This window comes from Ursus arctos, unplaced genomic scaffold, assembly GCF_023065955.2.
Source record: "Ursus arctos isolate Adak ecotype North America unplaced genomic scaffold, UrsArc2.0 scaffold_29, whole genome shotgun sequence".
NCBI classification, from domain to species: Eukaryota; Metazoa; Chordata; class Mammalia; order Carnivora; family Ursidae; genus Ursus; species Ursus arctos.
In genome coordinates, this window is record NW_026622974.1 from 5461530 (window position 1) to 5486523 (window position 24994).

General features: G+C 56.5%; 2 protein-coding genes across 8 annotated transcripts; both read left to right on the forward strand.

Moving 5' to 3' along the window:
• The first annotated feature begins 9260 nt into the window (after nt 1-9260).
• Nucleotides 9261-10141, forward strand: MYMX (myomixer, myoblast fusion factor). The gene has a single exon (XM_026506953.3). The coding sequence runs from the start codon at nt 9261-9263 to the stop codon at nt 9513-9515; it is 255 nt and encodes an 84-aa protein (XP_026362738.2). The 3' UTR covers nt 9516-10141.
• A 730-nt stretch (nt 10142-10871) lies between these two features.
• SLC29A1 (solute carrier family 29 member 1 (Augustine blood group)) lies at nt 10872-24372 on the forward strand. Of its 7 annotated transcripts, none has more exons than XM_026507345.4 (14): nt 10872-11178; nt 16670-16779; nt 17936-18018; nt 20040-20121; nt 20225-20427; nt 20518-20657; nt 20954-21088; nt 21190-21287; nt 21444-21522; nt 21991-22088; nt 22342-22450; nt 22696-22781; nt 23126-23325; nt 23640-24372. In XM_026507345.4, exons 3-14 carry the CDS (start codon nt 17990-17992, stop codon nt 23749-23751), a joined length of 1371 nt encoding a protein of 456 aa, XP_026363130.1. In that variant the 5' UTR covers nt 10872-11178; nt 16670-16779; nt 17936-17989; the 3' UTR covers nt 23752-24372. The 7 variants fall into 7 exon arrangements, with proteins under 7 accessions (XP_026363130.1, XP_048075518.1, XP_048075517.1 ...); XM_048219561.2 differs by having other exon boundaries at nt 10908-11117; XM_048219560.2 differs by lacking the exon at nt 10872-11178 and adding an exon at nt 14080-14226.
• Nucleotides 24373-24994: the final 622 nt, after the last annotated feature.

A 24994-nucleotide genomic window follows, 5' to 3' on the forward strand; every position in this document is an offset into this window, starting at 1 on the left:
CTATTTATGTTGATATCTTGACCTCTTCCCATGAATCACAAATGTTCTTAATGGCATCTAGAATAGCCAATCCAGGGGGCACCTGGCTGGCTCAGTTGGTAGAGCATATGATCTCAGGATTGTGAGTTCAAGCCCCATGTTGGGTATAGAGATTACTTAAGCAAATTAAAAAAAAAAAGGAAGAATGGTGAATGCTTACCAGAGATTTTCAACTTAGTCTTCCCAGACCCATCAGAGGAATCACAATCCATGGCAGCCATAGCCTTGTGAAATGTATTTCTTAAATACTAAGACCTGAAATTAAGGTGACCCCTCGATCCAGGGGCTGCAGAGTGGATGCCGTGTTAGCAAGCATGAAGACATTAACCCTGTCCATCTCTATCAGAGCTCCTGGGTGACCAGGTGCTTGGCAATGAGTAGTCCTATTTTGAAAGGAATCTTTTTTCCTGAGCAGTAGGTCTCAACAGTGGGGTTAAAATATTCAAAATAGGGCAGCTGGGTGGCTCAGTCGGTGAAGCATCTGCCTCCAGCTCAGGTCATGACCCCAGGGTCCTGGAATCAAGTCCCGTATTGGGCTCCTTGCTCAGTGGGGAGTCTACTTCTCCCTCTGCCTGCCACTCCCACTGCTCGTGCTTTCCCTCTCTCTCTCTCTTTCTCCCTGTCAAATGAATAAATAAAATCTTTTAAAAAATAAAAAAATAAAATAAAATACTCAAAATATTCAAAATATTAACTGTGTTTTAAACTGATGTGCTGTCATCCAGGCTTTGTTCCATTGAGAGAGCAGAGCCAGCAGAATTCTGAAGAGTCATAGAATTTTCAGAATAGTAAATAAGCATTGGCTTCGCCTTGAAGTAAGCAGCCCTTAACAAGGGAGTCAACCTATCCTTTGGAGCTTTGAAGCCAGGCACGGGCTTCACCTCTGTAGTTATGAAAGTCCTGGATGGCATCTTCTTCCAGTAAAAGGATATTTGGTTTACATTGAAAATTCCTTGGGGCGCCTGGGTGGCTCAGTCGGTTGGGGGTCCAGCTCTTGGTTTCTGCTCAGGTTGTGATCTCGGGGTTGTGGGATTGAGCCCATGTCAGGTTCCACACTTGGTACGGAGTCTGCTTGGGATTCTCTCTCTCCCTCTCCCTCTGCCCCTCCCACTCCTATTCTCTCAGATAAATTAATAAATAAAACCTTTTAAAAAAAGTATTTCAGAGGTACCTGAGTGGCTCAGTTGGCTGGGTGTCTGCCTTTGGCTCAGGTCATGATCCCAGGGTCCTGGGATCGAGCCCCACATATGGCTCTCTGCTCAGTGGGGAGTCTACTTCTCCCTCTCCCTCTGCCTGCTGCTCCCCTTGCTTGTGCTCTCTCTCTCTATCAAATAAGTAAATAAAACCAAAAAAAAAAAGTATGTATGATTGATACTAAATCTTTTTCAGTTATGTGAATTGCAAAAGTCTTCCCCAGTCTGTGAGGAACTGCCTTCTCACTTTGTTTTATTATCTTTTGTTAGTCAAAAGTTTTTGAATTAGGGGCGCCTGGGTGGCACAGCGGTTAAGCGTCTGCCTTCGGCTCAGGGCGTGATCCCAGCGTTATGGGATCGAGCCCCACATCAGGCTCCTCCGCTGGGAGCCTGCTTCTTCCTCTCCCACTCCCCCTGCTTGTGTTCCCTCTCTCGCTGGCTGTCTCTATCTCTGTCGAAGGAATAAATAAAATATTTTAAAAAAAAAGTTTTTGAGTTAGTATTGAAGCTGGGTGATTGACACATGGGGGTTTGTTATACTATTATCTCTACTTTTGTGTAATTTTGGAAATGGCCATTAAAAAAAAGCTTATAAAAATCTATAAAACAGGGACGCCTGGGTGGCGCAGTCGTTAAGCGTCTGCCTTCAGCTCAGGGCGTGATCCCGGCGTTATGGGATCGAGCCCCGCATCAGGCTCCTCCGCTATGAGCCTGCTTCTTCCTCTCCCACTCCCCTGCTTGTGTTCCCTCTCTCGCTGGCTGTCTCTATCTCTGTCGAATAAATAAATAAAATCTTAAAAAAAAAAAATCGATAAAACAAGTAATCCTCTACCCCAAATTCCTAAAGATCAGCTCTTACATTATGTAGTTTCACTTTCAGATCTCTAATGCCACCAGAATATATTTGTTTGTTTATTTTTAAAGATTTTATTTTTGAGTAACCTCCACACCCCATGTGGGGTTTGAACTCACCACCCCGAGATCAAGAGTTACATGCCCAACCAACTGAGCCAGCCGGGCACCCCATACATTTATAGTTGGTACCCCAGAGGGTCAGAGTTTACCTTCCCTCTTGTGGATGGCCTACCATCCCAGCCCCATTTCTGACCCTATACTCTGACCTGTCCCTCCTCTTCTGACCAGAAACTCCCCCCTCTTCCCTACATATCCTTGCGTCTGTTTCTAAATTCTCCATTCTGAAAAAATAAAATAAAATAAAATAAAATAAAATAAAATAAAATAAAAAATAAATTCTCTATTCTTTTTACATTTTGCCACACTGTTGTAATTCTCATATTATCAGATTGGCCACACTTGGTATTATCTCTTCTTTTTCTTCTCAGATTGACTTGGCTGGGGCGCCTCGGTGGCTCAGTTGGTTAAGCGTGTGCCTTCTGCTTGGGTCCTGGGATCAAGCCCCACATGGGGCTGCCTGCTGAGCAGGGAGCCTGTTTCTCCCTCTGCCTGCCACTCCCCCTGCTTGTGTGTGCGTGTGCACTCTCTCTCTCTGTCAAATAAATAAATAAAATCTTAAAAAAAAGGAAAAAAAGATTGACTTGGCTATTCTTGGTCCTTTTTTCTTCCACATACATTTTTTTTAAGATTGTACTTATTTATTTATTTGACAGAGAGAGAGAGAACAAGCAGGGGGAGAGGCAGGCAGAGGGAGAAAGAGAAGCAGGCTCCCCACTGAGCAAGGAGCCCAATGTGGAGCTTGATCCCAGGACCCCAAGATCATAACCTGAGCTGAAGGCAGACGCTTAACCGACTGAGCCACGCAGGCGCCCCAACTTCCGTACACATTTTGTGATCAGCTTACTCAATTCCAGAAAGGGAAGAAATCAACACTGTTGGGATCTTAGTTGGAATCACACCGAATTTCCAGATGAATTTGGGGGAGAACTAACATTTGTATAACGTGATACTTCCCTGACCATTATTACCTTGGAACATTAATCCATATATTTATGTCTTCTCCTTTGGTCCCTCTGTAAACACTGCTTGCTTTCACCACTAGGGTCTTGCTCAGCCCTTGTTAGATTTCCTCCTGGGGTTTGTGGGTTTTGCCGCCCTCCCTTCCCGCATCAAATATGCCAGGCATGTCCTTCCTCACCTCCTGCCTCCTGGTCCACACCCCTCCTTCCCACCTTCCAGGGAGCAGCTGTCCTGCCCCAACAGCTGACTTTCCTGTGAGGTCTTGCCAGAGAGGGTAGAGCTCCCATTTCCCGCCTCCAGTCCTATCAGCGGAGTCTGAGGAGAGTGACAGTTGTTTCGGTGGGGACAATGGGCTGCATTCTGTGCAGGCTCCTCTCTGGGCCCCCTTCTCCCTGGCCACAGCAACTGTTCTTGCAGATAGGGTAGGGCCCCACCTGTCAGCTCTAATTACGCTTCAGGCAACACCCAACTCCCTGGCCCATGTCTTCATGCTCAGTAAGCATGTCTAGTATGTTCTCCTGCCCAGTTGTCTGTTCAGGGTCTATCATTGCCTGGAACTGGGGGGCAGAGGAACGGTGGTCGTAGGTATGGGACTGTCCCTCCCAAGGGCATGATCTCTCACCTCGGAGGAGCTGCAAGTTCCCAAAACGTTCTCTGAGTTGTCACCACATGCAGGCCCCAGATCCTCACCACAGCTCCACTCAGATAATTGAGTGACTATTGTCACCAGCGAAGAGGAGGTGTGACAGGCAGCAGGGCTGAACTCCGAATTCCAGGCTAGTGTTCTGCCCTTCCCCGCCAACACTTCCTGCACCTGGCTGGCCTCCACACCTGCCCGTCAGCACCCCTGCCCTTGATGAGGCCTCCATGGCTTCTTTCCAGAACTCCTTGTTGGGGGGTCAGCACTGCCCTCAACTTCCTATAAATGGGAAGGGCTCCAAGCCAGTGCTGGTCCCTGAGAGGGGACAACAGGACCGTGAAACCTGACAGAGCCAGGGGCCTCAAGGGGACCCAGGCCTCCATCGATTTTTCCAGCTTTCACTGAGGCCCCGCATCGGCTCTCAGGGGCTGGTCATGACCGTCAGGGTGCCTCATGCAAGGCCTTCGAGGAGCAGCCAGTCGGGCTGGCCTCACACACAGGGTGTGGCGACAGGTAAAACCCAAACGATGAAAGGAAGGAGCCTCTTTGTCTACTGGACACCTTCTAGGAGCCAGCCCTGGACCTAGTATCTTCCCCATCTCGATCCTGTCAGAGGCAGGAGGTACGGTAGTTCATTCCCACGTTAGAGAAGAGGGCCAGCACACAGCACAGCTCCTGGAGGGGGTTATTCCTGTCCCCACATGCGCAGTGGACAGTCTGCTCCTGGGGCGCCTGGGTGGCTCCCTTCGGCTCAGGTAGTGGGGCTCGAGCCCCGCATCACGTCCTGCCAGGCTCCCTGCGGCGGGGCGTCTGCTTCTCCCTCTCCCTCTGTCCCTCCCCCACCCAGCTCATGCTCTCTGTCTCCGAAATAACTAAAATCTTAAAAAAAACCCAGTCTGCTCAAGGCATCCCTAGGGCCAAGCCAGCATGTGACTGCATCCTTCACCTCTGAGGTGGCCAGGCAGTCAGGTGCTGTGGACCCCTGGAAGGGGACAAGCAGAAAGGGGTGGGAGGCGCACGAGGCCCAGGGCTCCAGAGTCTCGCAAGAACCCTTTAGCTATATGGGGCACCTGGCTGTCTCAGTCGGTGGGGCGCGATTCTTGATCTTGGGGCTGTGAGTTCAAGCCCCACATTGGGTGTAGAGATTACTTAAAAAACAAAACAAAACAAACAACACAGCAAAACCTTTAGCTATATTACAACTCTCACCCCCAGCCCTGGTCTCCGCAGCTGCCTGTCTGTTGCCCTATCTGCTGACTCTCAGTGTATCTGTTCCGTGGCCTCCAGGCCCTGCACAGGCCTGGCACAGAGCTGCCTGCCTCAGTGCGTGCTGTTGACGTGAATGGTCCAATTAATTGATGCCTAATGGGGGGGGGGGGGACAGGGGGCTCTCCAGAATGCTTCTGGCTGGCCCTGAGGGTCTGGGACAGGAGCAAGGAGGAGGATTGCAGAGGTCACTCACTGTCCAGTCCGCAGGCCTCAACTTCACAAGTTGGCACTCAGATCTTTTTCTTTTCTTTAAATTGACTTTAAGGAACAGGAGGTTTGGCCAGTTTCCTCAAAGTTGCTGGCCTCTCCCCAGCAGCAGAGGGTGGGGGGTAGAGGTCAGGGTGGTGGCGGCAGGATCCATTACACAGGCTAAATCAGGAACAGAAGGAATTGCTCTCTGGTAGCTCTGCAGCCAGAGGGGACGGTTATCTTTCCAGGAAAGGCTGAGGAAATCCTCAGCAGAGCCTTGCTTTTCTACCTTGGAGAAAAATGTCTGGGGCAGGCTGTGCGTGTGGGGAAGGATTAATCCCGGTGAGGGTGGGAAGGAGGTGGACAGGGGAGTTAATCCCAGGGGCGCGAGGTGGGGGGGTGGGGGGGGTAGGGAATAACCAACGACTAGAGCCACGTACCGGCAGCTGCTTCCCCTCCCCCCTCCCTTCCCACCCCCCTCTGGGGTTCCCCATTGTTACCAGAGACAACATCCTGTTTCTCTTACTTGCCTCACTGGCCCAGGCCTGGATCCCCTCACTCTGCTGGGATGGGGGTGGGGGGATGGGGGATGGGAATGGAGGATGGGGGATGGGACAAGCCTCTGGCTCCAGGTCCAGGGTCTGAGGATCTCACAGCTGTGGAAACTGAGGTTGGGGGGGGGATGACTTACTTGAGGTCACAGCAGCGGCTTATGAGGGCCCGTGCTTGGTTGGGACTCCATGGTTCCCTCAAAATTACACATTTCAGAGGGTCCCAACGGGAACCATCGAGGTCTGACTTCCTCTCCCTTGGGTTCATGTGGTCGGTTCTCCCTCTCCAAAAGGCTCTCTCCAGCTGTTCATGGCAATTGGGGTTCTCGCATCCTAGGAGTATATTCAGATCTAAGGAGCTCCGGGGCTCTGCGGCACAGGCTCTGGACAAGCAGGCCTGAGTTTGGGTCCCATCACAGAACCTCTACTGATTCAGTCTTTTTTTTTTTTTTTTTTTTTTAGATTTTATTTATTTATTTGTCAGAGAGTGGGGGGAGTGCACAGCAGGGGGAGGGGCAGGCAGAGGGAGAAGCAGACTCCTCTCTGAGCAAGGAGCTGGATCCCAGGACTCTGAAATCATGACTTGAGCCAAAGGCAGACGTTTAAGCAACTGAGCCACCCAGGCCAGGCGTCCCCTCTACTGATTTATTCTTACATTGTTTATTGCCAAACACCGAGGACACAGCAGCAGATAGGGTAGAGGTAAGTCCCTACAGTCCTGTGGGGGAGGCAGGTAATCAACAAGATAAGGAAGTAAAATAAAATATATAGCATGTCCGGTAATGATTGGCTGTGGGGATAAGTAAAAACAGCGGTTTGGATAGAGAGGAGACAGAGGAGATGGGGTGGAGGAATGTACTTTTAAATAGGATGTACTTTTAAATAGGAGCAAAGACTTGGAGGTGAGAGAGAGAGCAGGATGGATACCTGGAGAAAGAGCCTTGTGCAAAGGGGCAACAGTAGGCGCAAAGGCCCTGAGGCAGAAAATATATCAGGCACAGTTAAGGAAAGCAAAGAAGCCAGTGTGGCTGGAGCAGAATGACAGAGACAAGGATAGAAGTTGAGTCAGAAAGCTAGGGGAGGTCAGACCACGCAAGGTCTTGTAGGTCACAATGAAAGCCTTAGGCTTTAACTCTGAGTGAGATGGGACCCCCCGGACAGTTTGTGTAGAAAGAAGACAGTATCTGATTTATGTTTTATAAAGATCAAAATGGTCTCTGTATGGAGAAGAGAAACAGAAACAGCAGTTAGCGGGCGACTACAATAATTCAGGTGAGAAATGATGAATGCTCAGAACTGGTAGTCATGACGACATCAGTGAGGTGATGAGATTCTGAATATTTTGAAAGTAGAGCTACCAGGATTTACTAATATGGGTAGTGAACTGTGATGGGAAGAGAGAAGTCAAGATAACATCCAAGATTTTGGCCAGAGGAACTAGAAAGTGGCAGTTGCCCCTTACAGAGATGGGAAGGCCTGAGGGAGGGGCCACACTGCGGGGAGATCAGGCCATTTATCTCCTATATGACTCTGGGGTAAGTTGCTTAACCACTCTGAATCTTGGTTTCCTCATCTTTACAATGGTCATAATCATGGCAATCCTGCCGTGGATGTAAGAACTGAGTGAGATCATGAATTCGCAGGATTGGCACCTGTGCGGACTCCGTCTTTGTCCCGCCCATGCCCCAGGGGTGGCCCATGGCCATCGCATCTGCTCAAGAAGCACCCGGAAGGAGAGGAATGCTAGGCCAATAAACCTGCGCTTTAGCTCCTCGCCCTAGGTCAATAAATCTGGTCTCGAGCTTCTCTCCCCTACTTCCTCCAGGCAGAAGTGGGACGGGCATTTTCTATATTTACGTTTTCTTTCTTCAAGGTCTTTGACGTTTTTAGAGATGGTACTCACGGAGACTGGTGGCGGGATGAGGATAAATGGTATTTCCGAGGCTGTGAGGCTTACAAAATAGAATTTGTGGCCCTTATCTCTTCTGAGTCCAGAAAGGCAAAAAGTAGACCCGTTTTAGGAAGTAGGAGGATGAGGTATTTAAAAACAAACAAACCCAGCTGTCTCTGTATCAAGCTATCTCACGGAACTTCACTCAATCTTGGGGCAAAAGTGGGTCAAAAGGGGAGCGCCTGGGTGGCTCAGTCGTTAAGCGTCTGTCTTCGGCTCAGGGCGTGATCCTGGCATTATGAGATCGAGCCCTACATCAGGCTCCTCCACTGGGAGCCTGCTTCTTCCTCTCCCACTCCCCCTGCTTGTGTTCCCTCTCTCGCTGGCTGTCTCTATCTCTGTCGAATAAATAAATAAATAAAATCTATAAAAAAAAAAAAAGTGGCTCAAAAGGGTCCTAAAGTGGGTCTCCCTCTCTCTGTCCTGAGTGCGAGTGCCACCCCACTGTATCCATCTGGGCCCAGCTACCCGATGGACTGTGACCCCACTCCTCTACCCGCAGGAGACCGCTCACAAGTGCTCGCCCATGTCCTAGTCCCCCTCTGTGGGCCACTCTCTGCCGGTGTGCCCGGTGTGTCTAGGCTGCAGCCTTCCCGCTTCTGAGGTTTGGGCAAGTGGATCTCTCTCATCGTCCCATTCCAGTTACCCCTTCCAGTTAACTTGCAGTTACTGAGTTAACAGAGGATGGGACTGGAGACCAGAAGAATCAATGTGCCTCAGGTCGCACCCTTAGAAAGTGCAGTCTGGGTTCTACCCCCAGCAGGAACAATTCCTGCATCTGTTCCTTCCACTTCTTCCAGCCCAGCTGCCTCCTCCCCTCAATATACCAGGTGCCAGCACACAGCTGTCTCTTTGTGGCTCCCCCCACCCAGGCAAGCTGTCCTAGGGTGGGGCTGAGCTTGCTGGGGCAGCCGGGTAGTGTCCAGTGAGGCTGTGCCCCTCTGTGCCAGGGATTCGTTCTGAGCAACAGTTCTGACTGGTGAGAGCTGCTGCGGATCGGTGGGTGCGGGGGATTGGGACGGTAGGAAGGGTCAGGTCAGGGTGGATCAAGGGCACTCAGAAGAAAACTTAAAATTGCTTGGGGAAGAACTGCCAGATTGAGAAGATTTGGGGATTGCCAGGGAGACTGCGGGTGTGAATGGTTGTTGGGGGGGGGGGGCAGCTCAAGGAGTGGGAGGGGGATCTAGGGAATAGCAGGAGCCCCTGGAGGCTGGGAAGGGCAAACTGTAAGTCCTAGCCCCAGCTTTACTCTTGCCTTGGCTCGGTGTCTTCATCTGCGCTATGGTAAGAACCCTCCTGCCCCAGCTACCTTGCCAAGAGAAAGGGCTTCTGGAAAGCAAAAATGAGCCATGAATTGAGGTGGGGGGACCAGAAGGGTAGAAACTGAAGTGGAGGGGGGAAGCCTGCCCATCCCAAGTTTTTGCCAGGTGAGGATGGAGCAGGAAAGGGGCAAGCCTAGAGTCTGGATTGCCTCCACAGTCCCTGAGCCAACCATGCCCGCTCCACTGCTGCCACTGCTGTTGCGAACGCTGCTGTCCCGCCTGCTGCTGCCTGCGGCCCGCATGGCCCGCCGGCGCCTCCTGCCCCTGCTGCGTCAACTGGCCCGCCGCCTGGGCTCGCAGGATGTTCGAGAGGCCTTGCTGGGCTGTGTGCTGTTCGTCCTCAGCCAGAGACGCCCGCCCGAAGCCGAGGAGGCCTCCAGAGTGGCCGGCCAGGAGAGGAGGGAGAGGCTAGCTCCCCCCAAATGAGGCTGGGATCCCTGATATTGGCCGTTTCATCGAAAGCCTTTCTTTTGGAGTATGACAGTCCTGGCACCATCACTGAGCGCAGCCTACCCAGTGTGCGGAAGACATGGTGGGGGGCTGAGCACAAGAAGGGTCTGACCCGGAACGCCTCCCCACTCCCAACAGGAATGTCTGGAAGGACGCCCAGCATCGAGCAGGAAACTGATCATTACCCCTCCCTGAATTCCTCCTCCCAAGACACCTTTCCTAATCACATCTGGCTCTAGGGAGGGGAGGAAGTGACTCTCCTCCCCCAACCCCAAAAGGTGACATGAGGTCCAGTCAGGGGCAGTGCTTACCCAGGGGTAACTGACAATGTACCTGAGAGGTGAGATTTTAACCCAGACGGTCTGTCTTCCAGACTCAGGATTTACCTTGAAATAACAGGACCTTGGTTCCCTAGGGAGTCAGTCTTGCCCCAAAGCCCAGCATGCAGCAGGTGCTCAATAAACGTTTGTTGATTTGAGTTCTTGGGATGCCACTGAAAGTTGTGTCACCTACGCAGCTCCTATGCTCCTAAGTAGGGAGAGAGTCTAACGTGGCCAGGGGGTGGGGAAACCACTCAAGGGTTCCTTTTGCTTCCTATCCCATTGTCCCGCAGTCCTCATCTCCTGGAGGTTGTTTCTCTTGTGTAACTTCAGTCAGTATGTCACACTGTGACCCAGCAGTCTTGGGTCCAGTTTGGAGGTCTGGCTGGCCAGCTCAAGGTAAGGAGAAAAACCTCACGTCCTTGAGCCAGACTGGAGACTCTCCTCACCTCGTGGTGTGGGAAGAGGGAGATTTGTTTGCTAAGGGACGCTGCCGGCAGCCACCCAGGGGAGCAGTGTAGGAATGCTTCCCCTGAGGGGCACAGTGTCCCGGAAGAGATCTAGGCGGGGTGGGGGTGGAAGCGACCAGAGGCATTCACCTCATTATTTCCGCCTCCCCAAAGAGCAGCTCCTAAGGGGTCAAATAAGAGTTGTCAGATTCATTTGCATTCAGCCTCCGGATAATTTGCTTATTGTTCCCAAACAATAGTCCTCCGTCCCCCCCTCCAGGAGTCTCGGGCTGTAGGTTCAGAAGGGAAAAATGGGGGATGCGGGCCCCTTTGAGGACCCGCATCCGGTCCCCACCAAGTCAGAAGGGAGGACCCGGGGGAAGAAGTGAGGCCAGAGCTGTGCGCCCCCACCCCGGCCCCGCGGGGCTTTCCGCCAGACCCTGGCCTCGCCACCCCTCGGCACCATCTGCTTCCTCCAGGCATCCTCTAAAGCCAGTGCACGTGCTCGCCCCTCTCGGGAAGGCGACCGGGAGAAGGGGCGGAGTGAAAGGGGTTCCAGCTCGCGGTCCCCTCACCCCGTTCCCCTCCGGGGTCACAGGCGCCTTCTCTTCCGTCTGATCGCGGCCTTCCATGCCGCCGGCCTCCCAAAGCGCTCCTCGCTCGCGAGCCGCGCGGGGCGGGACAGAGCAGGTCGCGCGGAGCGCGGGGCGGGCGCCGGCGTAGCCGGTTGCAGCCCCTGTCCCGCCGGCAGCAGAGACCGGTCAGACCCGGCGTGGGCTGCGAACTCCGGCCGTGGCCCCAGCCCCGAGGTGAGGAGGCCAGGACGGGGACCAGAGGAGGATTTTCGTCGTCTTCCTCCAAATCCGGCAGGTGTGCGGGGAGCAGGGGCGGGCCGCTGGGAGGTGGGGCGGGGGCTGCGCGGTTCCCACGCGCCCCGCGGGGCGGGGCGGGGCGGAGAGAGGTGGGGGTGGGGTTGGGGCCCCAGTTGGGCTGGGCGGGGCATATACGAGGGGGTTCGGGCTCTGCGGTTTCGGCGGAGGGGATGCTTTTCTCGTACTTTGAAGGCCACCCCGTCCCCCGACTCCTCCACCCCCTCTGCGCCACCCCAACCGTATACAGATGCCCCCAAGGTCAAAGACCTGCCCAGAGCAAAGGGTGGGGGCAGAGTTCTGGGAGATTAGGCTGGGAAGACCAAACCCAGACGTAGTGAACCTCAAGTCTTGAACCTTGACCCTCGTTCTCACCCTCGAGTTCACACCCACTAGGAAAGTTAGGGAAGTGAGATGAGTCTGGCCCTGAGAGGGCTGGATCCTGTCTTTATTTTAAATGTGGATGTTTTGTTCATCATATCTTTTTTTGCATTAACTTTGGTTTTTTAAAAATATCGCAGTAAAATATTATTTATCTTGATTTCTGAATTTTTTGGCGCCCCCTTAAAATTTGCATCTCAGGCAAGTGCCTCATTGGCCTCTCCCTGGCCCCAGCCCTGCCACAAGGCCGTTGACACAGAGTGGACGCAGGGTCATGAGACAGGTGCTGGTGACAAGCAGCCAAGCCAAGCAAATGCACTTCCAGCAAACACAGATGGACACAGGCTGAGGAGAGTGGACCGTGTGTGAGGTGGTGGGGCAGACTTGGGGCCTAGATCGGGGAGGAGGGAGTCGGTCTGGGGCAAGCGACAGCCTCAAATAGAGTGGGGGAGGGGTGGGGGTGCAGCTGGGTTGGCCCTTTCACCCGACTCCTGTGCCAGGGGCCTGAGGGAGAAAGACATAAGACAGGGCAGTGGGTGACAGGACTGGCCGGGCCTGGCCAGAAAAACTCCCCGCACAGGCTCGTGTGAGTTGAGGCCCTGAGGCTGTCCAGCAGAGGGCCCTGGCACCCAGCAACCATCTCTGGTCAGGGAAGGGCTCCGAAGGGGCGTGGATGCTGGCTGGGGGCCCAGGCAGGGTGAAAGCCAGATGGGCTTCTCTCCAGCAATAACAGTCCTGGCTGTTGCCATCTAGTGAGCAGGCCAGGCCTCAGCGGGGGTGGGGAGAGGAAATAGCCTTCCCCTGTCTGGCCTGGGACCCTCACCACTTCCCTCCAGTTTCTTTCCCCTTCCAGCCCCCTCTGCACACAACTGTAGCCACTGGCCACCAGCCTGGCCATGCCGGGGCAGAGCCACTAAGGCCTGCCACCCCCACGGGTCCGAAGATGGGAAACGAAGGTGGGGAGAGAGACGGGGGGCCAAGGAAGAGGGGAGAGGAGGGTTGGGAAAGGAAGAGAGAGAGACTGGACAAACACAGGATGGGAGTGGGGGTGGGTAGACCCAGACATGAAGCTGCTCTCAAGTCGTGGGGCAGTGCCTAACAAAATACCACCCATACCCCTCTTCCTGCCTCTGTTTGGTTAAGGCTGGGAGATGCTGGTGTGTCATGTTTCTGTGGGAAGAGCCAGAGGCTGAGAACACCCTTTCTGGAGTAGCTTGGGGACAGTTCACTGATCCTAAGTAGAAAAACTACCCCTCCCTTCAGGGCCCGGTCTGTTTCCTGGCAAGAGGGTATGACCCCGCTTCATCCTGAATGGTTGTACTGCTAATTGGTTGTTTTTCGTTTTGGGTTTTTTTTTTTTTTAATTTATTTATTTAAGAGAGAGAGAGAGCATGAGCAAGGGAGGGGCAGAGGGAGAAGCGGACTCGTCGCTTAGCAGAGAGCCCTATGTGGGGCTCAATTCCAGGACCCTGAGATCATGACCTGAGCTGAAGGCAGACGCTTACCCACTGAGCCACCCAGGCGGCCCCTGCTAATTGTTAATTAATGTCATGGCTTCTCCAGGGGACAGGTCTCTTGGGTAGTTGGGGTGAGGGGGGGTGTGTGCTGGATTGGACTTTCGGTCTTCACACCTCACCCGCAGTGAGATTATCCTCCAGCGCGGATGGCTGCTGTAGGGGCCCTGATTGTCCCCTCCCCCCAATTTACTGGCCAACCAAAAGGAGGGGAATCATTCCCCCTCCCTTGGAGGTGCAAGAAAGTCTGACCACTCCTCAGCATTCCCACCCCCTTCCTCCTCAGCCAGTGGAGGGGACTCAGCAAGGCTTGGCCTCTGCCTCTGAGGACAATAGGATTCACTCAGGGTGTAAGGCTATTTGGGGCTTTTTCTCTTACCGTGTCCAGCTCTTCCTCAGCTTTTCTAAAGTTCTGGATTTAGAAAGAGTGAATCGTGGGGCGCCTGGGTGGCTCAGTCGTTGAGCGTCTGCCTTCGGCTCAGGGCGTGATCCCCGCGTTCTGGGATCGAGCCCCATGTCAGGCTCCTCCGCTGGAAGCCTGCTTTTTCCTCTCCCACTCCCCCTGCTTCTGTTCCCTCTCTCGCTGGCTGTCTCTCCCTCTGTCAAATGAATAAATAAAATCTTAAAAAAAAAAAAAAAGAGTGAATCTTGAGGGGCCTACAGACCTGTGCCTCTACCCCATCTATTACCCCTCCCCCCGGCCCCAACAGGCATCCCGCTGTAAGTCCCAGGTGAGGTTGGTGTGGTGTTTGTGTGGGTGTGAGGGTCTGTGTGTGTTCGAGGTGGGAAAACTCACGATGCAGATCACGGATTATACTGATTATACAGAGGGGTCCCTCGGCATGGGGGTTGGGGGAGCACAGGATAGGTGCGAATGGCAGAAGGTGGCACTGAAAAGGGAGCGAGCGCTGGAAAGGGAAAAGGTGCCGTGGAGAAAGTGGCGTGGGAGGGGGTTGGGGGAGTGCTACCGGATTATCTGGGAGGGAGTCCGCCCCGCTCGGAGCAGAGGGTTGGCTGCAGGGACAGTAGGAGTTTCTGGACCCCCAGCGCAGAAGAGACTAGGGATGATACCCCTTCAGCCCCGGGTGCTCGTTTAACGGGGCAGGGTTTGGTGTGGCACGGCCCAGAGGTCCTGTCTTCAGAAATAACTCGAGGTGTGGGCCAGGCAGCCCCGGGGGACGGGGGGGGGGGGGGGGGGCGCGAGCGCGGCGGCTCGGGGAAGGGTGGGGGGGCTCGCGTCCGGAGCTGTTTGGGGGGAGTAGCTGGGGCGGGGCCGCGGCGGCGCGGGCGGGTGTGTGGGGGGGCGGGCTGCGGACGCGGACCGGGGCGGGCCCAGCGGAGGGCGGGTTTGAATGTGCTCGAGCGGGCGCGGGAAGCTGCCGAGAGGGCGCGCGGATCTCGGCGCGGTAGGACTCCTTCCTAGCAGGTGCTGCCCGGGCCGAGGGGCCGGGGGGCCGAGGGGACCGGGAGCTGCAGGCGCGGAAGGCGCCTCTTCCCGCCGCCACGAGGGCAGGGAGGCCGGGCCTGGCAGCTACGCGGCGCGCAGAGGGAGCGCCGCGTGGGGGCCCCGCTTCCCCCGCGCCGAGCGTGCGGAGCCGCGCTGCACGTGGCGCGCCGGGGCCGGGGCGCGTGGGGACTCTGCGGAGATCGCGACCCGAGCGGGGCGTGGGCGGCCTGGCTCCTGGGCCTGAAACCGGCTGTCGCCGAGCTGACCTCCGCAAGGGGCGGGCGAGTAGATGGGTAATCTCGATGAATCTTGTCGGTGCAGAAGAGGGGCCGCGCCGGTAACTGCGCCGGGTGGGGGGAATGGTAATGAGGGCACGTAGCTTGAAGGTGAAGGAGCTGTCTGTTCCTCGCCTCCCCTTCCTGGGCGCATCCTCATTTACTCCCAGAGAGGAGCCTTCCTTAACTCAGAACCCCTGGTTTCCTTCGGGGGAGCGGGAGCAGGGGTGGGTAAGGGCTGGTCTCAGCCCTGCCTTTCACCCTTCTTGCGGCGGCCCCTTTGCGCATTCCTCTCAGTAACGTCCCACTTGCCCTTCTGCCTGTTGAGTTCTCCGTGCCAGGATGTGTGTGTTATTGGGGGGGGGGTGCCTTACACCTGAAGCTCTTTTCAGGCTGGAGATGACCTCAGCCACCACCCTGTTTTTCCCCTCATCTCCCAATATACAAGGCTAGCTGGGAAGCAGCCTTTATACCTACCTCCCCACCCCAGAAGGGGGCTAGAATAAGCTGCACATTGAGTTGGAACTCCAGTGCACCCATTCACTAGCTCTGTGACATTAGACAAGTGACTCGACCTCTCTGAACCTCAGCCTCCTCCATCTCTTCAATGGAGACAATTTAGTACTAGCTTATGGGTGGTTGTGAGGGCAAGAGGGGCTATCTGCAGGTAGTGGCTGGCCCCACACACCACCCCAGGGAGTAGAGAATAGGATGCTACCGCAAAGGTATGTCTAGAAGCTGGGGTGCATGAGAGGTGCTGGGGGTGGGGAGGTGCTCGGTGTGGTGGTTACTTTCAGGGTTCCATCCTGGCAGGCCAGGGCATGGCTGCAGGGACACCAGATGCTCTGAGCTGGTATCAAATCCCTGGTTGCTTCTGGGCAAAGGCAGGCAAGACCAAATACCTGGGCTGGCCAGCTGAATGTCAGGATGTGGGCAGGAGGAGAGGCTCCCCTGGAGTTGAACTGTGCCCAGGACTGAGGTGGGGACGGCTGCGAACATGAACAGAACGTGGAAGGGTAGCTGGGGGAGAGGGCAGAAATGAATACTTGCCCCAGCCTCTGGCAGATATTACTAAGGAAGGGGAGATACTCTATTCTCACCACCCCAGCTCCCATCTGGTTTTTTTTACTGCCAGGAATCTTGCCTGTGGGGGCCACGGGGTGGAGCACAGGGTGTGCTGAGGTGTGAAGCTGGGAGTTCCCCTCCCTGCTACCTAATAGCAAATCTGAGTCTTGAGCCTTCTCTGCCTACCCCCCAGGGTAGAGCCTTCTTGCCCCCATCCTTCTTGAAAACATAAAAACTGTTGTTCACCACTCTGTCTGTCCCCAGTGCCTAGAACAGTGCCTGGCTAGCATGCAGAGGTCCTCAGTCAATATTTGTTGTAAAGATGAATGGGAGACACCCTCTGCCTCCATCTGGAGGCGTGTGGGTGTGCTCCTCGTGTCCCCGCCCTACATCTCCCGAGAGCCCTGCAACCAGGTGTGGGCTGGGGGGCTGAGGAAGGCCTTTGGAGAGTTCGGAGTTCACCCAGGGAGGGGTTGAAAGGAATTGTGGGGAGGGGTAGAAAAGCCCATTAAGGGTGTTGGGGGTCCCTGGCGGTGTGTGTCTGGTATGTGTCCGCATCTGCCTGTCTCAGGCTGGGACCTGGAGCACTGGCTGTACCTGTGAGCTGCCCCACCCCCTCAGCTCCCCTACCGAGACCGCGGTGTCTCTTATCTGCCAGGCTAGCTACAGAAGCAGTTTTTATCTCCTGGTTGTGTGTGTCTGTGTGTAAGAGGCTTCTCAGAATGGGGCCAATCCCTCCCACAGCAAGGCCTGCGGGGTTCTCTCCCCATCCGCCCTCTGCCACTTTATTCATTCTGGACCCTTCCCCAGGGGGAGCCCATGGACAAGGCCTGCTGCCAGAGCCTGAGCTAGGACCACCTCCCAGGGACTGCCCAGGCCCCCTCCGCTCTGACCCTTCTGCTGGCAAGTCTGGGCATCCGGTGAGTGCTGGCCCAGGCCCGGGCCCAGATGGGTGGGGAAGCCAGTCCTCACCCCAAAGAGCAGACCTGGCTCCAGGGCTCGGCCCGCACGTGGGGGATGAGCCCGCACACGCCTGCCTGGCTTTCCATGCCTCATCGGATGCCAGGGTGCCTCCCCTCCACTAGCGGGAAGCAGGAGGGGGATACTGAGGGTGGAGGCAGGAGCTTTTGGTCAGGCCTGTGCCCCTACTCCTCCAGCCTTCCCTTCAAGTTTGCCCTCCGAAAGGGGAAGAGGACAGGGGCCTGGGAGTGAGTCAGAGAGGAACCGAGGGGGGATGGGGTGACCCTGAGGCCAGCACTGGGGATCGGGGGAGGGGCAAGCTTGGTGTGGGAAGGGCTGCGTCCCCACATCATGGTGAAGTGTTTTCCTAGAAAACTGGCCAGGAACTAGGAAACCCTTGGGCAGTGACTGGAAAGGAAGATTAAAGTGCCACAAGCGTAGAGGCTGGAGTCTGGGGTGCCTCCAGGAGGGGACAGACTCTCCAGGGCCCACTCTTGCCATGAGTGCAGGGCCCCCTCCCCCAGAGGGTGTGAAGGTCAGACTTGCAGAGAGGGACCTGGGCGTGCGGTGGGGGGAGGCATCTCTGGCTTCAGTCCTCTTCCCCGTGGCTTTTGCTGCTGCTGCTGCTGCTGCTGCTGGGAATCTGTTTGCTTTGTGCCCTCCCTCCTCCCTCCCCTCGCCCTCTTCTTCTCTCTGACTCCTGTTTCCCTCCTCCAGTCCCTCCTTCCCTCCCATTATCGGTCCAGTCCCTGACCCCTCTCATCCTCTTCCCTTCCTTCTTTGCCAGTCCTTCCCTCCCTCTCGCTCATACTTCCTCCTCCTCCTCTCCTGCTCGCCACTCTCCTGTTTCCCAGCTTACGAAGTGCTTCAGCTGCCGGATAAAAATAGCGGTGGCCAGGCTGGGAGCCAGGTAGAGCCTGAGCGGGCAGGGGCCGACAGCACTGGCCACAGGGGTCAGATTGAGCAGTCCCGAGGGGCAGGGCCGGGAGGGGGGCCTTCTGGACTCTTCATCTTGCCCGCTCTGTGTGCCCTGCCCGCTGCCTACCCCACAAGAGCCTAAAGAGGCCTATGGGGAAGCAGGGCCAAGACGTGGCCTCACGCTGCTTCTGCCCCCAGCAAGCGCCAGAAGGAGGGAGCACTCAGCCAGGCAAAACCGAGAACGCCATCACCATGACAACCAGTCACCAGCCTCAGGACAGGTACGGGGACCTGGGCTGGGGATCCAGGGGAGCGGAAGTGGGTCTGCAAGGGGCTGGGTGCCGTGTCCTTTGGAATTTGGGGTTTCCCCTGCTGACCGGCCTTCCAGCAAAGTAGCTGTGAGTCAGGTCTGCCCGGGGGGTGGGGGCCATGAGTGTCTTAGCTGGGGTGTCTGTGGGGAGGGCCAGGATGGGTGGGTGGTGGCAGCCCCTCCCTGGACTCTCAGTGTTTCCACTGTTGCTCTCCCGCCAGCTAGCAGCTTCCAGCTCCTCCTCCCATCACTCTGGGGAAATATTTGGCGGCACCCCTCGTTCCAGAGCACATCTGGCAGAACTGCCCTCTTCCTCCTGCCTGGCCTCGAGCCTCTGCCTCAGATGACCCTGGCCCACCCTGGTCCTTGAGCTGACCTTCCTCTCACTTCCCCACCCCTGGAATCTATAAACTCCTTTAAGTTAGACCCACCACCACGATGGTACATATGTGTTTGGTGGAGGTGGGGGAAGAGGCTGTGGCTTGGTTTAAGCTCTCCAAGGAGTCTGGGACCCAAGCTAGTTGACGAAGCCATGCTGCGGTCCAAAATTCCTTCAACCCAGGCCCCCCAACCCCATCCCCTCGCCCCCGCTCATCCCATCTTCCTCCTGTGCCAAAAGGCCACAGAACTAGGCCACTTCTGGCGGTGGCACCTCGGGCACGTAGCTCAATCTCTCTGCGACTGTTTTCCCACCTGTGAAATCGAGGTGGGGCTTATTTGGATGGGAGGGAATTTAAGGAGACCTGGTAAGTACAGGCCCCAGGTTGGGTCCCTCCCTGTCTCCTCCATTCCCAGGCTGCCGGCCCTGTCAGAACCGTCAGTAGCTGTTTTCTGAACGCCTCTCCCTTCTCCATGCACCTTGGTGCCCTCGCCCAGCCCTGCTCTGACCTATTCTGGGCAGCCTTGGCCAGGAGCTTCTCCCTTCATTCTGGGCCTCTGAATCAAGCCCTTAGCTTAGTTGTGTTCTTCAAGGTTGCAAGTGTATGAGACCCGGGGGGCGGTGGGGGGCGCTGCAGTTGCAGTGGCTTGGACCTCCCCACTCAGGGGCACTCACCTGGGCTTTCCTGTGTGTGAGGCTGGGCCCTGCACTCTGGCCAGACCTGTTTCTTCCCTGCCTTGGGCTTTGTCCCTGCCACGCTGTGAAGAAAGCAGGCGTTGGCTGTGGGGAGGGTATGGCGGACACATCGGGAGAGGGAGACCATGTTGGGAGGGCCCAGGGCTGCCTGGGGGAGGCCGGCCCATCCCACACAGGCCCTGAGGTGTGGGGCTCGGGGCCAATTCCCTGGCCGGAGCTGGGGCGGCACCTACTTACTCTCTGCGGCCCGCATGACGTCCAGTGGCCCGAAACCAACACCGCCTGGCCTCCCCTGTGTGGTGGGACCTACAAAGCTAGTTTTGTCTGGGCTGGGGAAAAAACAACTCGCTCACTTCCCAGCCACCCCAAGTCACCCCGCCCTGCTGTCCCACCAGGTCCAGAGTGGTCTGGGAGTTTCTTGACCTCAGACTCCTCTTTGGGGAGCCACACAGTGCCTGCCCAGACGGCATAATCACTTCCAGCCTGCCCGGTGGGGGGGGGAGTCACTTTGTTTGCTTTCTCGCTCCCCCACCCACCCCCAGCCTTTAGCAGGATTTCCAAAACCACCTCCGGATGTGTGGGTCACACTGGTTCCCAGGCCTGCAGGGTCCCCCGAGTCTTCGGGGCTGAGAACCAAGGTCTTTTTGGCCATGCCTTTCAGTCCTGTGTCCCTGCCTGGTCCTCCCCCTGCCCCCACACCCGTGGGGGACTTGTCTGCCCTTTTCCCTATCCCAGGATGCTTTCCCTTCCAGATAAATCCATAGGAAGACTTGGGCACATGGACATAAACACGGGTGCCTGTGTCCTGCGACAGCTGGAGACCCCGAAAGTTGGGGAGGGAGGAGCTTCTAGTTTTGATCTGGGAAGGAGGGTGGGATGGTGGGTCATTGGGCCCCTTTTTCCTCTCCCATCCTCAGGTACAAAGCCGTCTGGCTTATCTTCTTCGTGCTGGGTCTGGGGACGCTGCTCCCGTGGAATTTTTTCATGACAGCCACTAGGGTGAGACTGGGGGGACTGGGCTCCAGGGGGCACATAGGGCCTGGCCGTGTACTTGGGAGCTCCAGGAGAGATGTCTCAAGGCTTCTGTCTGCAACCCCCACAGTATTTCACAAACCGCCTGGATGAGTCCCAGAATATGTCCTTGGTCACTGCCGAGCTGAGCAAGGACATCCAGCCCTCAGCCACCCCCACAGTGCCCTCCCCGGCGCGGAACTCGCTCAGTGCCGTCTTCAACAATGTCATGACGTTGTGTGCCATGCTGCCCCTGCTCTTCTTCACCTGCCTTAACTCTTTCCTGCACCAGAGGTGAGCGCCCGGGGCCCCGGCCTGACCCCTCGCTGCCTCTCGCTCTCCCTGGGCTGAGCGCCCGGCCTCACTGCCCCGGCCTCTGGGCAGGATCCCCCAGTCCGTTCGGATCCTGGGCACCCTGGTGGCCATTCTGGTGGTGTTCTTCATCACTGCCGTCCTGGTGAAGGTGCAGATGGACGCCGTGCCCTTCTTCGTCCTCACCATGATCAAGATCGTTCTCATCAACTGTAAGCGGGGCTGGGAGGGGGCAGGGATCCTCCCACATCCCCCCACCCTTCCTTCAGACCCACAGTCAGCCGGGAACGGAGCCCCTTCCTCCCTCTGGATAAATGGATGCCGTGGGCGGTCAGGGCGCCAGCGGCCCGAGCAGGCATGGACCAGGGCTGGGAGGCAGGGCAGAGAGGGCCCTTTGGTGTCAAGACTCCACTGGGACCTGTTTTCCCACGGGCCCCCAGCCGCCCCCAGCGGAAGCAAGTCCCAGTCTGCTCCCTGTCCCCTGCTGACGCCCACCTCGTGTCCCCAGCGTTCGGCGCCATCCTGCAAGGCAGCCTGTTCGGTCTGGCTGGCCTCCTGCCCACCAGCTACACTGCCCCCATCATGAGTGGCCAGGGCCTGGCGGGCTTCTTTGCCTCCGTGGCCATGATCTGTGCCATTGCCAGTAAGTGCTGCCGCCTGTCTGCCCGCCCGCCTGGTTGTTGGGGTTGTGGGGGGAGGGGAGGGAGCGGACGGAGCCTCTGATCACTCACATGCTCCTCCCAGGTGGCTCGGAGCTGTCAGAAAGTGCCTTCGGCTACTTTATCACCGCCTGTGTGGTTATTGTTTTGGCCATCGTCTGTTACCTGGCCCTGCCCCGACTGGTAAGCAGGTGGAAAAAGCCAGAAAGCCGGAGTGGAGGTGGGGTTGGGCAGTCCAGGGCTCCGGACCAGTGGTGTTCTGGGACCCAAGCCTGACGTAGGGGGAGTTCTGGAGCTTCCACCTCTGAACCCACCTCCCCCGTGTCCCTCACGTGGTAGGAATTCTACCGCTACTACCAGCAGTTCAAGCTTGAAGGGCCTGGGGAGCAGGAGACCAAGCTGGACCTCATCAGTAAAGGTCGGAATCACCTGCAGAAGCTGAGGTGAAGGGTGACCTGCCTGCAGAGGGTGGCCTGGGCAGAGAGGGCAAGAAGGAGTGTACCCTATTTGCTGGCAGTGATAAGCCAGAAGCCAGAGGGACTGGGGCTGGGGTGAGGGGAGCAATAGGAAATAAAGGCTGGGAAAGGTGAAATGAGGGGAGATGCTGGATGCCCTTGAACGTCTGAGGGCAATGGGAAGCAATTTCAGATTCTTGTAATAGGACCTGAGGCTCCTGGGAGAGGTCCGGACCCCTGGGACCTGTGTTGCGCGATTTACAGGTCTGGGAGGTCTGGGCTAGGTGTTAAGGTGTGGCTGTGCCCCGGGTAAGGGGTGTCCACCCCCAACCAACCCCAGCCCTTTTGGGGGAATGTTTGCGTCATCTCTTGTTCTGTCCTCCCCACAACTTGATTCTCCCACAACCTGTCACCCCGCCCCCCCCCCCCAGGAGAGGAGCCAGTAGCAAACAAAGAGGAGTCCAGAGTTCCAGCCCCCAGCTCTCAGCCTGCCAACCAAGGCCACTCCATCCGATCCATCCTCAGAAGTGTATGTGGGGGCACGGGTGTTCTGCCTCCTGCCCCTTACCCTCTTTTTCTCCTACATTTGCCCTTCCCAGCCCGTGCACTGTTCATCTGCTCCCTTTCCTGCCCGAGACTGGCCACTCCCCTGGATTCTCGTGTGTGTGTGTGTGTGTGTGTGTGTGTGTGTGTGTGTGCACGCGCGCACCAGGGGTTGGGAATTCTGGGCTCCTTGTTGCATAGCCGCCATGAAGACATGGTTCTGGGTCCCTTTCCACCAGATCTTAGTCCCAGCTCTCTCTGTCTGCTTCATCTTCATGGTCACCATTGGGGTGTTTCCAGCCGTGACCGCTGAGGTCCAGTCCAGCATCGCTGGTACCAGTGCCTGGGGTGAGGACACTGTGGGTTCCCAGGATAGGGGCAGACCGGGGCTGGAGCAGGTTTGGGAGTGGGGGAGAGGGGGAGCCTGGGCTTCTGTCTCCCCGGCTAAACTCTCCTGGCCCATTTGCCCTTCCCCGGGCTGGAAGCATCTTCTCCATTTTATACCTGGGGAAACTGAGCCCCATTGAGGGTTAGAGTTGCTCAGTCTGTCTCTCTGGACCTAATAACCAGCCCTGACTCGACTCTTCTTCCAGGAGATTACTTCATTCCCGTGTCTTGTTTCTTGACTTTCAATGTCTTTGACTGGTTGGGCCGGAGCCTCACGGCTGTATTTACATGGGTAAGTGGGCACCCAGCCCCTGTGCGAGGGAAGAGCTCAGCCAAGAAAGTATGGTGGTCAAGGGACCATGCTTTTTTAAAAAACCAAGATATAATCTCCATATAGTAAGTTGTACAAGTGTCAAGTGTACGGCTTAATGACCACACGCGCGCGCGCACAGGCACCGCTGCAAAATCACCAGCCAGGTCAAGATGCAGAGCATTTCCAGCACTCGCGATTGCTCAACCATGCTCCCTCACAATCAGTCTGCCCCAAGGGTAACCACATCCAGTTCAGATCCTGAGGGGCCCCAAATGGAGCGCTGGGGGCCAGCCCAGGCTGAGGCGCCGCCTGTTCCCCCGTAGCCTGGGAAGGACAGCCACTGGCTGCCAAGCCTGGTGCTGGCCCGGATGTTGTTTGTGCCCCTGCTGCTGCTGTGCAATGTCCAGCCCCGCCGCTACCTGACCGTGGTCTTCGAGCACGATGCCTGGTTCATCATCTTCATGGCTGCCTTCGCCTTCTCCAATGGCTACCTCGCCAGTCTCTGCATGTGCTTCGGGCCCAAGTGAGTGGAGCCTGGGTGGCATTAGGCAGGGTCTAGAGCTCCAGTGGTGGCCACCCCGTGGAGGAATAGAGGGCAACAGGAGACTCCCTGATCCTGGAGGGACATGTAGGTGAAGGGGTCGTGGTAGACGGTGGGGCAGCCAGGGTCCCCAGGTGGAAACATGGGAAGGGGGGACATGAGTCCCAGTACACATTCCCCCAAGAGGGAAAAAAGCCAGACTGGAGGTGGGAAAGTAGGATGGTCATCAGCAGGGGGGATGCTGGGGGTGCTGGGGTGTGGGCAATTCTGAGGAAGCCTTGCCCTCCCGCCTTTAGGAAAGTGAAGCCGGCTGAGGCAGAGACGGCTGGAGCCATCATGGCCTTCTTTCTGTCTCTGGGCCTGGCACTGGGGGCTGTCTTCTCCTTCCTGTGCCGGTCTATTGTGTGACCATGGATGGATAGAAGGACTGCACTGACCACCTGTTCCTGCGCCCTTTCTTCTCCTTCAGGGATGGGCAGGGGTGGTCTGGAGGTTTGCTCTTTTCTCCAGCTTCTGCTTTCTCACGGCCTGTTCTGGGCCTGGGTGTCCAGGCCCCGAGGAGGGAGCCTCTACGGATGGACAGTGGGGACATTGTGAGCCTGAGGGTCAGAATATAGGGAGGGCATGCGGCTCTGCCTCTGCTCAAGTCCTCTTCAGCCCCCCCTCCCCACACTTGGCCCTGACTGATCCCTGCTTGAGCAGGGCAGCGGAGACTGCTAGGCTGAGAGAGAGAGAGAGAGAGAGAGAGAGAGTATATGCGTGTGTGTCCATCTGTTCATCTGCCTATATACCAGCAGTGGCTAGGGGCCAGGACTGTCTGTCTGAGGTCCCATCTGATAATATTTCCATATTGCCCCCATGTGCCTCCTCCCCCCACATCTCTGTGTCCCTCCCCTGCTCCCCCTGCCTGGTTCCTACCAGTCATGCACTCTGTACAGTTGCCATTTTACTGCCTTTTTTTCTTTTATATTCAACAGAAACCAGGTGCCTTCAGAGGCTCTCTGATAAAATAAACCTTTTTTTTTTTTCTTCCACGGCTCCCTGTGTCCTCCAACCACAGCTCCATGCCCTAGAGAGGGCAGCAGGATGGCAGCCTGAATCTGGGGGATGAGCATTACCCAGCTGAGCCCTGGCCAGCACTGGGCCTGTGTCCAATGGTGGGGGGGAGGTGAGGGGGGTGGTGGCGTCTTCTTAGCCTCAGAGGGGCTGCAGTGCCCCCTGCTGGGGCCCCAGAGGAGGGACAGGCCTAGAGCCTGGACACCCAGACTGCTGGCTGAGACAGAAAAAGGCCATTTTTTTTCTTTGAGGCTCAATTCCTTCTTTCACAGGACTAGGGGTAGAGATAGTGCTTTGTCTTTCTTTTGTCTTCACTGCCACCCTCACTGTCCTCAGCCCCGGGAATAAACCTGTGAACCCGGGCCACTCCCCCCACCCCACGAACATCCCCTCCCCTGGCTGCACTCCCACACCCCCAGGCAAGAAGAGGCTGCAGCCCCACCGCTGTCCCCTACCTGGCACTCTGCCCTGACACCTGGGGAACATGGGGCCTATGTGTCCTGCCATAGAAACTGGCCCCCCTCCCCCTTTCTTCTCCAGCTCGCCTTGGGAGGGGTGGGATGGTGTGGGACTGTAAGGGGCCTCCACGGAGGGA